The 14,801-nt window shown below is 39.1% G+C and overlaps 1 protein-coding gene across 6 annotated transcripts in view; it reads left to right on the plus strand.

The window, feature by feature from the left end:
• The window catches only part of NCOA3 (nuclear receptor coactivator 3), a 184,737-nt gene that overhangs the window by 118,925 nt on the left and 51,011 nt on the right, over positions 1-14,801 (plus strand). For 5 of the 6 annotated variants that reach the window (XM_050917257.1, XM_050917260.1, XM_050917261.1 and 2 more), the window contains 2 exons: positions 4,064-4,139; positions 14,320-14,446. In XM_050917257.1, the coding sequence (XP_050773214.1) occupies positions 14,358-14,446 (89 nt within the window). In that variant the 5' untranslated portion in view covers positions 4,064-4,139; positions 14,320-14,357. The remainder of the gene's footprint in view (positions 1-4,063; positions 4,140-14,319; positions 14,447-14,801) is intronic. The other variant, XM_050917258.1, reaches the window with a different exon arrangement.

The raw sequence follows: 14,801 nt of genomic DNA on the forward strand, positions 1-14,801 counted from the left end.
GATTTATTCATCGATCCAGTCAAAGATGTATTTTAGTCATTTCTGGTTTAAATTGAGATCCCTTCCCTTTATAACTCACTTATCCTCCGCCGTTCCCAAGTCAAGGGTCATATATACTGACCCACTAGCGTATCTTGAAAACTAGAGCCGATCAACAATTTTAAGCATCATTTTCGTTGTCAGTGACCCAGAATTAGTAAAGTTGGACTACATTTATTTCAGAAGCATTTTGGCTGTAGAGCAGTGTTAGTGGCCCTGCAAACTTGCATGAAAACAATCCCAACGGTCGACTTTCCCATTCCAAACTGGTTCCCGACCGATGGGTAGCTGTCTGGAGTTGCCAGCTTCCAGACTGCAATAGTCACCCGCTTCTCCATCAGCAGGGCAGCTCTCAATCTCGTGTCCTTGCGCCGCAGGGTGGGGGTGAGCTCAGCACACAGTCCCATGAAAGTGGCTTTTCTCATCCGAAAGTTCTGCAGCCACTGCTCATCATCCCAGACTTCCATGACGATGTGATCCCACCACTCAGTGCTTGTTTTCCAAGCCCAAAAGCATCGTTCCACGGTGCTGAGCATTTCCATGAATGCCAGCAGCAATTTCGTGTCATACGCGTCAGGCGACTCGCTGTCATCGTCGGACTCCTCATCACTTTGGATCATAAGGAATAGCTCAACTGCCAAATGTGATGTGCTGGCGAGACTCATCAGCATACTCCTCAGCAGTTCGGGCTCCATTTCCTACAGAAATCGCGCTGCACAGAAACTGTTGAGAGAGTCAAGATGGCGCCAAAGGTGGATGGAAAAACAGGGATTGCTGGGATGTGAAGCAATGCATCACAGGGTGTTCGTACAGGAAGCAGAATGACCCACAGCCTCCGCCCCCTTCCCACAACACACAGCACCAAAATGGGACGAGGTGCTCTGTAGGATAGCTGCCCATAATGCACCACTCCCAACAGCGCTTGAAATGCTGCAAATGTGACCACACTGCAGCGCCTTCCCTACACAGCTGTACAAAGACAGCTGTAACTCCCAGCGCTGCACACCTGCAAGTATAGCCAAGCCCTTACTTTAGGCATACCGATAAAATTGCTGTGCCCCCAAACTTCGATATATTGGTGTTCTTTTTTTATTATTTTCTGTGATGCAGTGGATTTGATGTTCCATAGAGTGCACCCTCTGCTTACAAACAGGATTTATAAACCTGCTTCCCCAACAAAAAATGAAAATGATTTGATCAAAATGTATTTCTTTATTGTACCTAGACTTGCAACACAGCAGCGTGGAAGTCAGCTTAAACCAATCTTTGGGCTATGTGACTGTTTTCTCTTTCAGCCGACCTATCAGCCACATATTTCTTCCTGGTTACCAGTAATGACAGACAGGATGGGGCATAGTCACAGAAATAGATAGCTCATAGATAACTGTGTATTAAATTCTTTTAAACTATATAATTAGTGAATGAAGCATAAATGTTGCTAAATCTGTATATCCTGTCTTGAATGGTCCATATCACTAATGTTATGAATATGCTGAAAATGGGAATGGTAGGTAGACAATGACTGAAAATTTGTTAATCTGTATACACAGTTTACTCTTAAAGCTTTTAACTTGCTTTGTGATAGCTGAGCCTGTTGCCTGAACACCATTTATGAACAAAAGTCACCAAAGCTTCAAATTTAATCTAAAATGATCTAGGATTAATTGTAAGCAATTTAAGTGACAGTTTTCAAACTTTTTTCATAGTGTGGACCACTGCTTAATACATGTTCAGTTTTTCCATTTTCAATCTCATAACAGCTGTATGGTAATTTCAACAGTCGCTTAAATGGAAAATTAATATATGCAAAGCATTTAACACTTTAGCTGTCTTAATGTGACTGAGCAGGTGAGCATTTCAAAACTATTCATTTTTTTTAGAACATTTTTTGAGATCTCAAATCTCTTCCATAAGGTAACTTCTTTTGTAAGTGACTCTCTGTCCACCCTGTCCAGTCCGTGTCAGTGGTTCAGATGTTCAGCGGGATTTCTTTTGATGATTAGGCAAACAGTATCAGTACTTGCACTGATTTGCCTGCAAGAATATCAGTTATTGCAGGATTTTTTCAAACTGATTTGAGATTGATGACTATGGTGACTTCATAATCACTTAACAAAATCAAAATTTGACTTAAAATTTAGAAATTTTAATATTAATCTCTAAAATAATTAATGATGTCTTGACAAACCTATTTGGTCATCTGCAGGTAAATTGCACTTTTCATTTTCTTCATACGGTCTCTCCAGTAGAGAACTTCTATAAGTAGTCTCTGTAGCCCTTTTTGGGGCTAATAATCATGCCATTGAAGATTGAATATAGTCAAGTAATAAGGCTGATTTGAGTTTTTACTGAGATGCCCATCTGAAGGGCTTCATTTTCTTTAACATTCAAATGTAATTAAGGGTTTTTGATGGAGCATCTTGCTTAGCAGTATTATGAATTATTTTTTTCTCTTTTTTTTTGGTCTTCATTCTAGTTTCTGTGATTAGTGGAGGTTGATTTAGCATAAAACGCTATTACAAAGGTGTTTAATTAGGAGACAGTTTACTTCTGATGCTTATTCTTATGTGACCACATTGTCAGTCACCCCTCTAATTGGTAAGTCTGTTCATATGAATAAAGCTATAGTCAGTATTGTCAAAGAAGTGGTTAAAACAGCAGACAACTTCATACACACCCAGTTGATCTGAAAGGCTTCAGTTTAAATTCTTAAGAAATGATCTGCTTGGACAAAGCTCTTCACCTGACTACTAGTGATTATCTACTAAGTAGTCTGAGTAGAAGTATCAATTTTAAAACTCCTGATTTTGGATAGGACTATAGTGTGTAATTTTACATGTGAATGCCTCATAAATATTTCCCAAGAGCAATTTATTTTTCTAATTAGCTTGAACAGCCTCTGCTTTACATAGTGCTTCAAGCAGTTTTCAATAAATCAGTTCAATCTTGCAGCTGTTGTTTGAAACTTTTCCTTAAGTTATTGTAATTCTGAATAGAGACCCAGAAATGCTCACTAATTAGTACACTTAATCATACCTTGTACAACATGCACCACAAAATGGATTATTCATTCTCAGAACTTCACAGCAAAACTAGGCAGTAGGAACTTGACAACGTATCTTTTTTTCTTCTGCTTTGAAAATATTTGCTGTTCTTGCATGATGCAGAAGGCAGTGTGCTCATGTACAGGTAGGGTGACCAGACAGCAAATGTGAAAAATCGGGACGGGGGTGGGGGGTAATAGGAGCCTATATTAGAAAAAGACCCAAAAATCGGGTCTGTCCCTATAAAATTGGGACATCTGGTCACCCTATGTACAGGGAAGATGTATCTGTACACTCAGTTTTTACTTACTGGTCACAAGTTACAAAAATTCTCATTTTGACCTGGAACTTTCCATGCTTAGTCTTGGATGTGTGTTTTGAATGAGAATTAAAACTAAGTAATCGGCTGTAGCAATTATCTTTTCTGAATGAAGGAAAAGAAAATGTTTCAGCTTTAAAAGGAATTTAAGACTTCTTTTGTACACTGATAATTCAACAGGGATGAACTTTTAAAATGACAAACTTCACAAGTGGCTAGACCATCCTATGTACGAGTATTTAATACATTTTTTAAATGATGTAGTTGTAAACAGTTGTAACATCGGTTTGTTGTTTTGTGTATGTAGTAAGTGGTAGAGTCGAAAACCTATGGAGTTATGAAGAGAGCATCCCAGATGGCTTCTTTCTTTTCCTTTTTTAAAAATGTAAAGGAGAAAAAATAAAACATAATTTATCTTAATGTACTATTAGAGATGCAACATAAACTTTGGAATTGCAAAATTAAATGTTCCAATTACAATGTGATCTTGTCCAACAATTACGGTAAAGAATAGCAACAGCTGTGAAGCAGCTTTAAAACTGGAAATCTCCAGATTAGAATTAGTAAAATGTTTTTTAAAATTTTAAACACTTCATGTTTAACTTTAATATTAACTATAACATAAAAAAGCAATATTTATGCATAGGATTTCTTTTTGCAGGAGGTGCTTTACAATGATTACTGATCCTGATGGTCCACTGAAAAGTCTTCTCTGCTGGAATGTGTGTTAAGGACAAGTAAGTGACTGCTTTCAAATCCTGGCTATATACAGCTGAAAAATTATTCTTTCTTCCTCATTTTAAAGCTATGAAATTCAGGTGTAACTACAAAGACCATAAAAGTTGTACTCATAAAATTTAACCAGTTGACTGCTGCCAGAAAGTATCCTAAAAGTGCAATTTCCTATAGAATCTTATCCAAATAAATAGAACATCATCTGTATCCATGGTTATCCAAAACTATGCAAATTGTTTTCTGTTATATGAATAATATTTTGAGTCAGTGTCACTGGAAAACTATGGTACTATTATTTACCCATACTTGTTTTCAAAGAAAGTGTGGAGCAAGGAATGGAATTTCTTAATGGACTTTCCAATGATTCTCACTACATTAGATTATTAAATCAAAGTTGAAAGACATGACTTATGAGATTGTGAGTTTGTTTTTTTTTTAACAAATTGAAATCTTACAATTTAGATCTTAATGGGCTAGTTTGAGTTATATCACCTTTTTTTAGAGAGGTGAATTGTTTAATATCTATATTGAAATAAAAATAAAAAAGAAGCTGGTGTTCCTAGGGATTGGATGAAAAGTATCCATTTGATTCTTCGCAATTGGCCATAACTGGAACGGTGAGAGCCTTGCTGTGCCTTCTTCACTCTGAATTTTTTAAATGTTAGAACAGTCTACTTACTATTATACTATATGGTACAAATCCATATTTCTAGTAAAGTGCTTAATATAATTTTAAAATTCTTATCCGTCTATAAAGTAGCAATTTTGTGTGCATAAATATCCACTTTCCTGCACAAGTTAAACCTTTATAACAAAACCATCTGCAATTTTTTGGTTTGAAAATATTTTCCTCAGTAGTTATTGTCAATTGCATGACTACAAAATAAATAAATAAATAAATAAAGCTGAAACTACCAAGCTCAACATTTTTGTACTCCTGTTAGTTGAAAACTACCATGTTGTTTTAACCTTTTAATTTTTGTGCATATCATATTGCTTTTGGGGGGGGGGGGGGGGGGGGTGTTCTGTTAATTGTATTGTAAATGTACTATGCATGAAGTTAGGAAAAGTTATCTTGTATGTTTTAGTAATATATTTAATGAAATGTTTCTTAAATCTAACAAGCCATAAGCCAAAAAAATGTTCAGGTGGGCGGTTCTTTGAAAAATGCCCCACTGAAGGCAATGGGGTTGCACAGATGCAACTGAGGGAAGAATTTTCCCTGTAGAATCCTACTGGTTAGCACTGCTGAAGCACGTGCCAGAAAGAAGCTATCATGTTTTAGCTCACAGGTTGAGTTTACATGACTGGCTGACAGTTGCAAATTTTATTTTACTAGTAAATTGAGGATGTTTTGATTTGTATTCAAACACACATTTGGAACTCTGTGTCATTTTTTCAGAAGCACTTTTCAAAGTAATGCCTCACTTCAATAATTTTTTTTTAAATAAAGTACCTGTAGTAATTGCACCATCATATTTGATGGATAAACATCGTTCTCTCTGTGTTTTTAATTTGTGATTTTTGCATTAATAACTCACTGCATAATTCTGTTCTGTTCTGTTCTGTTCTGTTGCTAAGGTCTCTTGTAGCTTGAAGAATAGTGCAGGGTAGCTATTGCACCATCATATTTGATGGATAAACATCGTTCTCTCTGTATTTTTAATTTGTGATTTTTGCATTAATAACTCACTGCATAATTCTGTTCTGTTCTGTTCTGTTCTGTTCTGTTGCTAAGGTCTCTTGTAGCTTGAAGAATAGTGCAGGGTAGCTATTAAGAGTTTGTATGGTAGGTTCCTATACAGCAGAAAGCAGCCTCTGTGGGCTTGGTTCAGAAGCTGCAAAGCCTTCTTCCAAGCCTCCTTAAGGGTAATGGTAATATTGGTAGGGAAAGGAAAAGTCATACACAGACAATGTTTCAGGCTTATGTCTGGAGAAATTGCCAGAAGCTTTATGGCCCCCAAGTAAGTGATAGATATGCTATGATAGGGAGGTGGGGAGCTCTGCTTAAACAAATTCTCTTCTCTTCTCTTTCTTCCTTCCCCAATAATCCAAGCATTGTAGCTTAAGAAAAACATCATCCTTTTTTAAAACTACCTGAATAGACATAGTGTTAATACTCTAATTCTTTCCTCTTGAGGTTTTTCAAATAACACATAAAGTGTGTATATTTTTCTATTTAATTAAATTACTAGTTTTCATTTATAGCAACATGGGTATATGCTACTTTTAAGTAATACTGAAATCAAATGATATTTCTATTATAAATTCTAAACAGCTAAATTCAATCCTGTTACCATATCAACTTCTAAACTGCATCACACTGAAATTTTAAAATTTTGTATCCAGGCTATGTTCAGCAATTTAAAACATTTTAAACAGTTTTGGTAGCTTGTTTAAATTAAGAAATGTGCACTGTGGTTCTGACATGTTTGTTGTGCCCACTCCCTTCCTGAGCTGTCCTCAACCTTTTATCTTATTTTAAGCGCTTCCTCTCTTTCCATAGCAGCTTCTAGCACTGCAGCAGTATGCTTCTGCCTTGGAATGCAGTTGCTGGGAGAACAGCACCAAACCTAGTGTGTATATGTGCCACCTGCTCAACGACACTTGATTCTTTCATAGCTATGTGGATTATAGATCTAGGACCTTATGGATGAGAGTGTTGAATGTGACCTTCAGATAACTCTAATCCGAGATTTTTGCATGATCATACTGTTTATATAAATCACTTTTTAAAAATTGAAGCTTCTTGTTTATTCAGATGAGCCAAACTAACTTCGCAACATGTTTTTTTTATCTGCAGTTTAGCTGAAGTAAATACTGTTCATGTATATACTTGATGATATTCTGCCATCTAGTGGCAATTTGACAATTAATAATTTGTTTTTCTTGGGCACATACGAGTTGTCACTGTTTTAAATGTATTCTATTTTATAAATGTACCATAAACGAGCATCTGGTTGAAAAACAATGAAGTTCCTCATGTTTGCTCTTCCACAGTCATCAAACATTGGGATTTGCCTCCACTAATTTGACATGGTATGTCAAATAGGTAGCTGTAAACTATTTTGAATCAGGATTTGGAGCATAAATGTTTCCTGGCTTATTGTCAGTGGAGTCTTTGGCCACATTTGTGTGTTTAGACATCTTTTGGGAATAGTTTTATTTTGAGCTATACTATGTTTGTATTGATCTTTTTTTTACTGCCCTTTAATTTTTTAAAATCCTGCTCTAATCTGCTATGTAGTTTTGAAGTAATTCCTTCCCAGTAAAAATGAATGCATCAATTGGTGGTGGTGTTTGTAAATATTAGTTTACTATAATATTTTGTAAGTGTGTTAAGCAGTGTGGTGGTGTTCATATTAACACATAGAGAGCTTGTATGTAAACAGATATCTTTTTTAACTATACAGTACATTTACAGCAATCCAGAGCCTGCTCCTAGTTGGAGCCAGATAGTTCTCTGTTCTGAGCAGCAATCAGAGATCTGCCTTGCTGTGTGAAGAATGACCTTTTGAACTCTCCACCCACAGCCAACATTCTAACATAACAATAGCAACTGCTCCACACAATAATTTTATTGTGTATCCCTATCCTCTCAATTTACTTATCAAGAACAAGAGCAGACAGTGTTGTGGTTTCCCAGAAGCAAAAAGCAAAAGACGAGTCAGTCGAGATTAGTACATCAGAAGCAATACACCTTCCCCACTCCCCCCCGCCCTTGTCCTGGAAGCATTTAGTGTAGTCTCATAATGACTCAGTTTTTGGTTCCCATTCTATCTTTCTCTTTCATCTCCTAAACATATACAAGAAATCCAGTTGCAAGAGAATAAGAAGTGTGGATGATGCTGGGGGTAGGGTATGGTGTGTGAAACGGGAGAGGAAGAGCATCAAGGAGAAATCCCTAGTTGGAGGGACTTCATAGCTAGTCTCTTCCAGGTCTCTGTCCCCCTTCGTTTCCAACAGTGTTGACTTTGCAGCTGTACCATAAATCTCCTTCAGCCCTGGAAACCTTTGTATCAGTGGCTTGCACTTGTGTGAAAACTGGACTGCTGGTGGATTGGCTCAACACAAATATTGGTTCTTGGCAAGTGGAGTCTTCAGACCCAGTTGTTTTTCCAGAAGATTTGGCAGCATCTGGGCTGTGTCCCTCTCAGGAAGTGTCATTTGATTTTTTTTTTCTTCTGTCTCCTTTATTCCTTTGCTCTGTGGGGAAATTGATTTCTATTCTGGCATTGATTGAGAGATCTTTACCTCCTTGGTGCTTTGAGATGGAGCCATAATACTGACTGTAATGACTGTTTCTGGACAGGATGGGAAAAGGGAGGACTACAAGGGCTTGTCTTTGCTACCAGGGTAAGTCGACCTAAGTTGCGCTACTCCAGCTATATGAATAACGTGGCTGGAGTCGACATAGCTTAGGTTGACCTACCCCAGTGTTTTCACTGTGTGGATGGGAGATGCTCTCTGGTTGACAGGCCTTAATCTTCAGGGAGCTGGAGTACCAGGGTTTAGCAGAGAGCTCTCTGCCATCAATTTAGTGGGTCTTCACTAGACCTGCTAAATTGACACCCACTGCATTGATTGCAGCAGCATCGATCTCCCCAGTAGTGAAGACATGGGGTGAAATCCTGATTAATTGAAGTCAATGCAAATTTTCATTCATGGTTCCTGTGTTTGACGAATATAGTGAAAATAAATACAAATAAAGAACAAAATATGGGTTCTTAGGGTTTATAATACTTAGAGCACACCAAAGTTTTAACTGTAGCAGGGCTCATGTTAGTGCTTTAAAAATAGTTGTGTAGATAGATGGCACTGTGAAGTTGTGGCTCACATTCCCAAGCTGGGGTGTGGGGGGATTCTGAGCCTGAGCTCCAGCCTGAGCTGTAAATTCAAAGCGCTATCTATTTTTAGAGTGGTAGCACAAGCCCCACTAGCCTGGTCTGTCGACCCAGGCTGAGAAGCTTACTTCCCTGGGCTGTGTAGACGTATCCTTAGTGATTTGTGTTTCTTATATATGTGCTTTTTAACATTGCCATCCTTCTGCGTGTAAACCTTACCATTCTTCTGTGTGTGTTGGTAGTAATGCAATTTCTTGTCATATATTGTGCAATGCAAACAGTGCCTATACAATGAGAATGTTTTGGCTAAATAATATGGTCATGAACTACAATAATTACTGACTGTATTTTGATTTCCAATTATAATAGATGATGTTGCCCTGGGAACTCAATAGTGAACACAGTTCATTATGCTATAAAAGCAATTTCAGTAATACAAGGCTTTAAATCAGATAACTGTATTGATTTGAGGCACACAAAACTGCACAGATCCAAACTGTCTTGCAAGAGTTAGTGAAATGACTACACTTCTTTAAGCAGACTTTGGTTTGACCTTTGCTGGAAGAGAAATGTGCCAGAGAGTAGAGTCAATCCAAAGAAAGGAATAGGTCTTGACATGTTGAGGTAGATGTTTTATTTGCCCTGCTAGAAGCAGGATTCCAGATATAACATGAAATATTGGCTTTAATAGTTTAAGACCTGTTAAATGATACTTGAATAAAATAATTGATTTAGAGATCTGACACCATAGGGTAAAATTTTGAAAGAGATGCACAGATTTTACTTTGCCATTTCCATTAAATCACCAGAAGTTATACTAAACCCCTTACCCTAATGCTTCTCCTCCCTCCGTGTGACACTTTCCATCTAAGTTTCCTTTGCAGAACAGAAATGTGAGAGGACCCAAAGGATGCATAGAAATCTATTATTGTTGGTAGATGGACAGTTAACTGTGAAACACTCTCTTTGATAGTATATGCTAATTCTCCTTCAGGTGATTGTGCTCATATATATTCCACTGCTGGTGTTTGTGTGCCCAGTGCACTTGTCAGAGACTTTTGCTTGCAGTATCAATAGGTGATGCATGTGCCCCAGTGCCATCAAGCAAAGGCATAAATGGGATGTCATGGTTGCCTCCCTCTCAGTTCATTCTCATTGCCTGTGGTGAGAGGTGGAGCTCCCTGTAGCATTTGCTTCGGGTAGCCTGATTTCAGAACTTTAGTGTATATAGTTATAGTTAATATTTAGTGGTAGTAACTTAATTTAGTTCTTTGGGTAGATGCAGCTGTGTATTCCGTGTGGGTGTATGGGTGCATCAGAGCTGGAGAACTTTGTCTAGAAGTATTCATGGGGTAGCACTCATGCCCTACGACCATAGCTCCTCCCTGGGCTGTACAAGGGCAGAGCCTCCCTGACCCCCTCAGTTCCTTCTCACCGCCTGTAGCTAGAGTCGTCGGTCCCGTCTGAGGCAGCACTATCGAGACTGGCTCCTTTCGTGCTGTTGAGGCCAGTGTCTTCACCCATGCTGAATCCTCCTTCCTCTCTTCAGTAGATTCAGTGTGTTTTGGTTCCACCAGCACTATCAGTGAACATTGTTTCATCTGTTAGTCATCTTTCTGACCAATTATGCCAGCAGTGATCACTTTGTTGGCTTTCCGCATGCCCCAACCCTCACTTCCTTTGGATCCTAATGTGTCTCCAAAAACCCAGGCCACATAGAATCCCAACAGGAACTGCTTCTCCCTGTTTTGAGAAGGCTTATGTTTCTTCAGACTCAGAAAGGAGGAACCTGTCTCACCTTCGAGATCCTTTAGATCACCTTGCAGGTCTTTATTGCTACAAAACCTAAACTACAGGACTAGTCTTCCTATAGGGAAGTCCCAGCACCCTGTCCTGCTGAGCCAGGGCCCTCAAGCCTCTTCCAGTGCGTGCACGTGCACTCACGCGCGCGCGCACACACAGCTGCAGAAAGACACTGACTCTGAAATCAGCTCTGTGTAGGAAGACTCCACTCGGGAGTTGCCCAGCACTCAACCGCACACCTCCTCTGGAGTGTAAACGCAAAATTGTATTGTCTTTCACTGCATACTCCTCCCTCAATGTGCAGGGAAGATATGCACAGCTTCCCCCCCACCCCTTCCCTGTTATGAATTGCACAAACTGGTTTAAAGGAAATAAAACAAGTTTATTAACTACAAAGGATAGATTTTAAGTGATGTTAAGGGTTAGCAAACAGATCAAAGCAGTTTACTGAGCAAATAAAACACATGCACAAACTAAGCTCAGTACACTAAAGAAACTGATTACAAGTAGTAATATCTCACCCTAAATGTTGTTTTAGGTGTTTGTTTCACAGGCCAGACACCTTTTCCGGCCCAGGCTCAGCTCTTCTCCCTTCCTCAGTCCTTGTTTCTTAGATCTTCCAGCAGTCATTGTGGGTGGGTATGGGATTCAGTGAAGACGGAACTTTGATTAACTCACTTCCCTGCCTTAAATAGGATTTACATATGGCGGGAATCCTTTGTTGCCCAGTTTGGTCTCCATCCCTTTTGTGGAAAAATACTAGCAGGCCAAGATGGGGTCAAGTACCAGGTGGTGGGGGGCAGGGATAACTCAGTGGTTTGAGTATTGGCCTGCTAAACCCAGGGTTGTGAGTTCAGTCCTTGAGGGGGCCATTTGGTGAACTGGGGCAAAAAATCTGTCTGGGGATTGGTCCTGCTTTGAGCAGGGGGTTGGACTAGATGACCTCCTGAGGTCCCTTCCAACCCTAATATTCTATGACTCTGTGACATGACCACATGACCCTTCAGTGTCAAAGCACCATCCCAGGAAGCTTTTCAGGAAGGTGGGAGGATTAGTATCTTCAAAGTCCTATTGTCCTGCCTAATGGCCCATCTTGGCTAATTGCCTACTGTCTGGTGGCCATTCCCCAGGTGCAATTGATACATAGTCAATATTCCTAACTTCAGATACAGAAATGATACATGCATACAAATAGGATAATCACATTCAATAAATCATAACCTTTCCAATGATATCTCACATTACCCATCATGTGTAAAACATATCTTAGGCCACATTCATATCACAACGATATCTCTGAAGAATATGGGGCGTAGTGTCACACTGAGGTATCTGTTGCACCTGAAATCATCATGCCTTTCAGTTAGTTCCACGAGGGTTCATGTGACTTCTGTTTTCTGCACTGCATCCACCACTAGATGGGTTTTCCACTTTCTCTCACCTCTTTTTCTGAGTCTCTTGAAAGACATACTCAACGTTTACCCTCCTGTGTCTGATCCTGCATCTGTATGGGATCTCAACTGAGTTCTCTCCAAACTCCTAGGGCCCCCCTTCGAGCCTATGGCTTCCTCCTCACTATTGTTGTTGTATCCAAAAATAGCTTTTCTGGTGGCAATCACTTGTGCTAGGAGGGTTTCAGACCTTCAGGCTCTCCTGGGTGATCCTCCTTTCACGGTTTTCCATAAAGACAAGATTTCTTTTAGGCCACACCCTTAGTTTATGCCTGAGGTAATGTCAGCTTTCCACCTGAATCAAATATTCATTTTCTGTTTGTTTTTTTCCAAAACCCCATTCTTCTAAAGATGGAAAAACGCTTCAGACCTTGGATGTTTGTAGAGCTTTGGCAATCTAACTGGATGATTCTAGATTCTTCAGGACTACCCCCAGGCTTTTTGTAGTCTATGATGAGCCACTCATAATTTTATCAGTGTCATCTCAGTGAATTGCACACTGAATTTCTGACTGCCGTAAGTGCTGCTACAATCTTGCTAAGTCTCTATTCCACCAGGAAAAACAGCTCCGGGCTCAGTCCAGTTCATTATCCTTTCTGAGCAATGTTCCAATAGTTGATGCCTTCTGGGCAGTGATTGTGTCAGCTGTACTTACTTTTTTTCTCATTACACCATCACTTAAGCCAACTTTAGTGTTACAGTCTCTGTTCAGATGATCCAAGATTCCTCCTCCATTGTAAGGGGGAGGGATAGCTCAGTGGTTTGAGCACTGGCCTGCTAAACACAGAGTAGTGAAGGCAGGGAGCTGGACTCAATCACCTTTCACGGTCCCTTCCAGTTCTATGAGATAGGTATATCTCCATATATATATATATATATATATATATATATATATATATATATATATATATATATATATATATATATATATATAATATAAGGGAACTGCTGAGTCACCTGCAGTGGAATGTATATGTGCACAATCACTCGAAGGGGGGGGAAAGTGTACTTACTTGTCTTGTTTTTTGAGATATGTTGTGCACATATACATTCCCTGGCCCTCCCACCTTTCCCACTGCTTCAGATGTCACATATAGCACTGCAAAGTAACGGAGAGGAAGGTGGCAACCACAAACTTTTTTATGCTCTCAGCTGAGAGCATGAGGAGAGCATGCACTGCATAGTGGTACTGGAGAGAAATGTCTCCAACTCAAGTGCTCTGGGCACACAGGGACCTGCAGTGAACTGTATATGTGCACAACTCACCTCAAAGAGCAACAGTTACTGTACAGGTAAGTAAACATTTTTATAGAATATTTGATTTGTTGACAGAATGAGAATTGTTTTGGAGAATATTTAAAACACATGTTCTGTACCTGTGGTTAGCATAGCTGTTTAATGATCCAGTGTTTTATAAGCCAAAAATTACTTTTTATCTAAAGGCACTTCTTAGTTAGCTCTCAGTGTAACTTCCTTATTGCTCCCTGGAAAACACTTATTAACTAAGATGGTCATTTAATGGCCAGAGTCAGAGAGTATGTAACAATTGTGGTAACATTTCTATCTTGACAGTGATATTTTATGCATCTGTTGCCGAAGAAACTGTTGATTCTTATGTCCTAGATTTTTTCCAGCAAGTGGTACGGATCTGGGAGACGTGTGGTTGTGGGTTTTTTTTTTTTAAATATGGATTGTGTATACTGCTCTGGTTATATAGTGCTTGGAAAGTATGTTGCATCTGAGCATGTGCAGTAATCTACAGTATTTTTTTCTTAGCAATAATTTGACCACATGATATTTTTTGAGTTAATCAAGTTTTGATCCTCCAAGTTCTTGTATCATGTAGAGCAGTAAGTGGTGATTGATAGTTAAAGCAATATATTACACATTGGTCCCAAAAATATCAAGCATCGTGGTGTGACTAAAATTTTGCAGAGCTGCTATAAATTATGACTTAGTGCTTATCTGGATAGTCTCACTGTAAAATGGATAAAGAATACTGTAAAACAATTTATTTTAATTGTCTAAAATATCTTGAGAGAGCATCATCAGTTTGATGCTCTTTTTTTTTTTACACACTTCAGTTGCTGATGTAAACTCAGTTTGCTGTTGCTCAGTCAAGATGAGTGGATTGGGAGAAAACTCCTTGGACAGCTTGACCAGTGAGTCAAGGAAACGCAAGCCATTGCCCTGTAATGCCCCAGGACCAGGGTACAGTAAACACATTTTCCTCACTGTTTTTATTAGATTTTTCATAATAAAATTATAAATAGTGCAGTGTGGTGTTTTGTTTTTAGGTTTTAATTGAAATGAGTATTAAGAGTTTTGCTATTCATTTATATTCAGTTGATAAAATCCTTTAAGGGACTCCCTGCAAGTCCCTCCACACTTACCCTCATGCCAGAAGCTCTGAATGTTCCCCATAGCCCCCTCTTCCATATGCCAAGGTGCTCTGTGTACCCCATGTTCTCCCCCCTCCCCATGCCATTGACCCCTATTCACCTTCCCCATGTTAGGGGCTCTTTGTGTGCCCATATCCTTCCCCCATGCTCTGTGTGCACCTCCA

This window comes from Gopherus flavomarginatus, chromosome 11 (genome assembly GCF_025201925.1).
Source record: "Gopherus flavomarginatus isolate rGopFla2 chromosome 11, rGopFla2.mat.asm, whole genome shotgun sequence".
Classification (NCBI taxonomy): domain Eukaryota; kingdom Metazoa; phylum Chordata; order Testudines; family Testudinidae; genus Gopherus; species Gopherus flavomarginatus.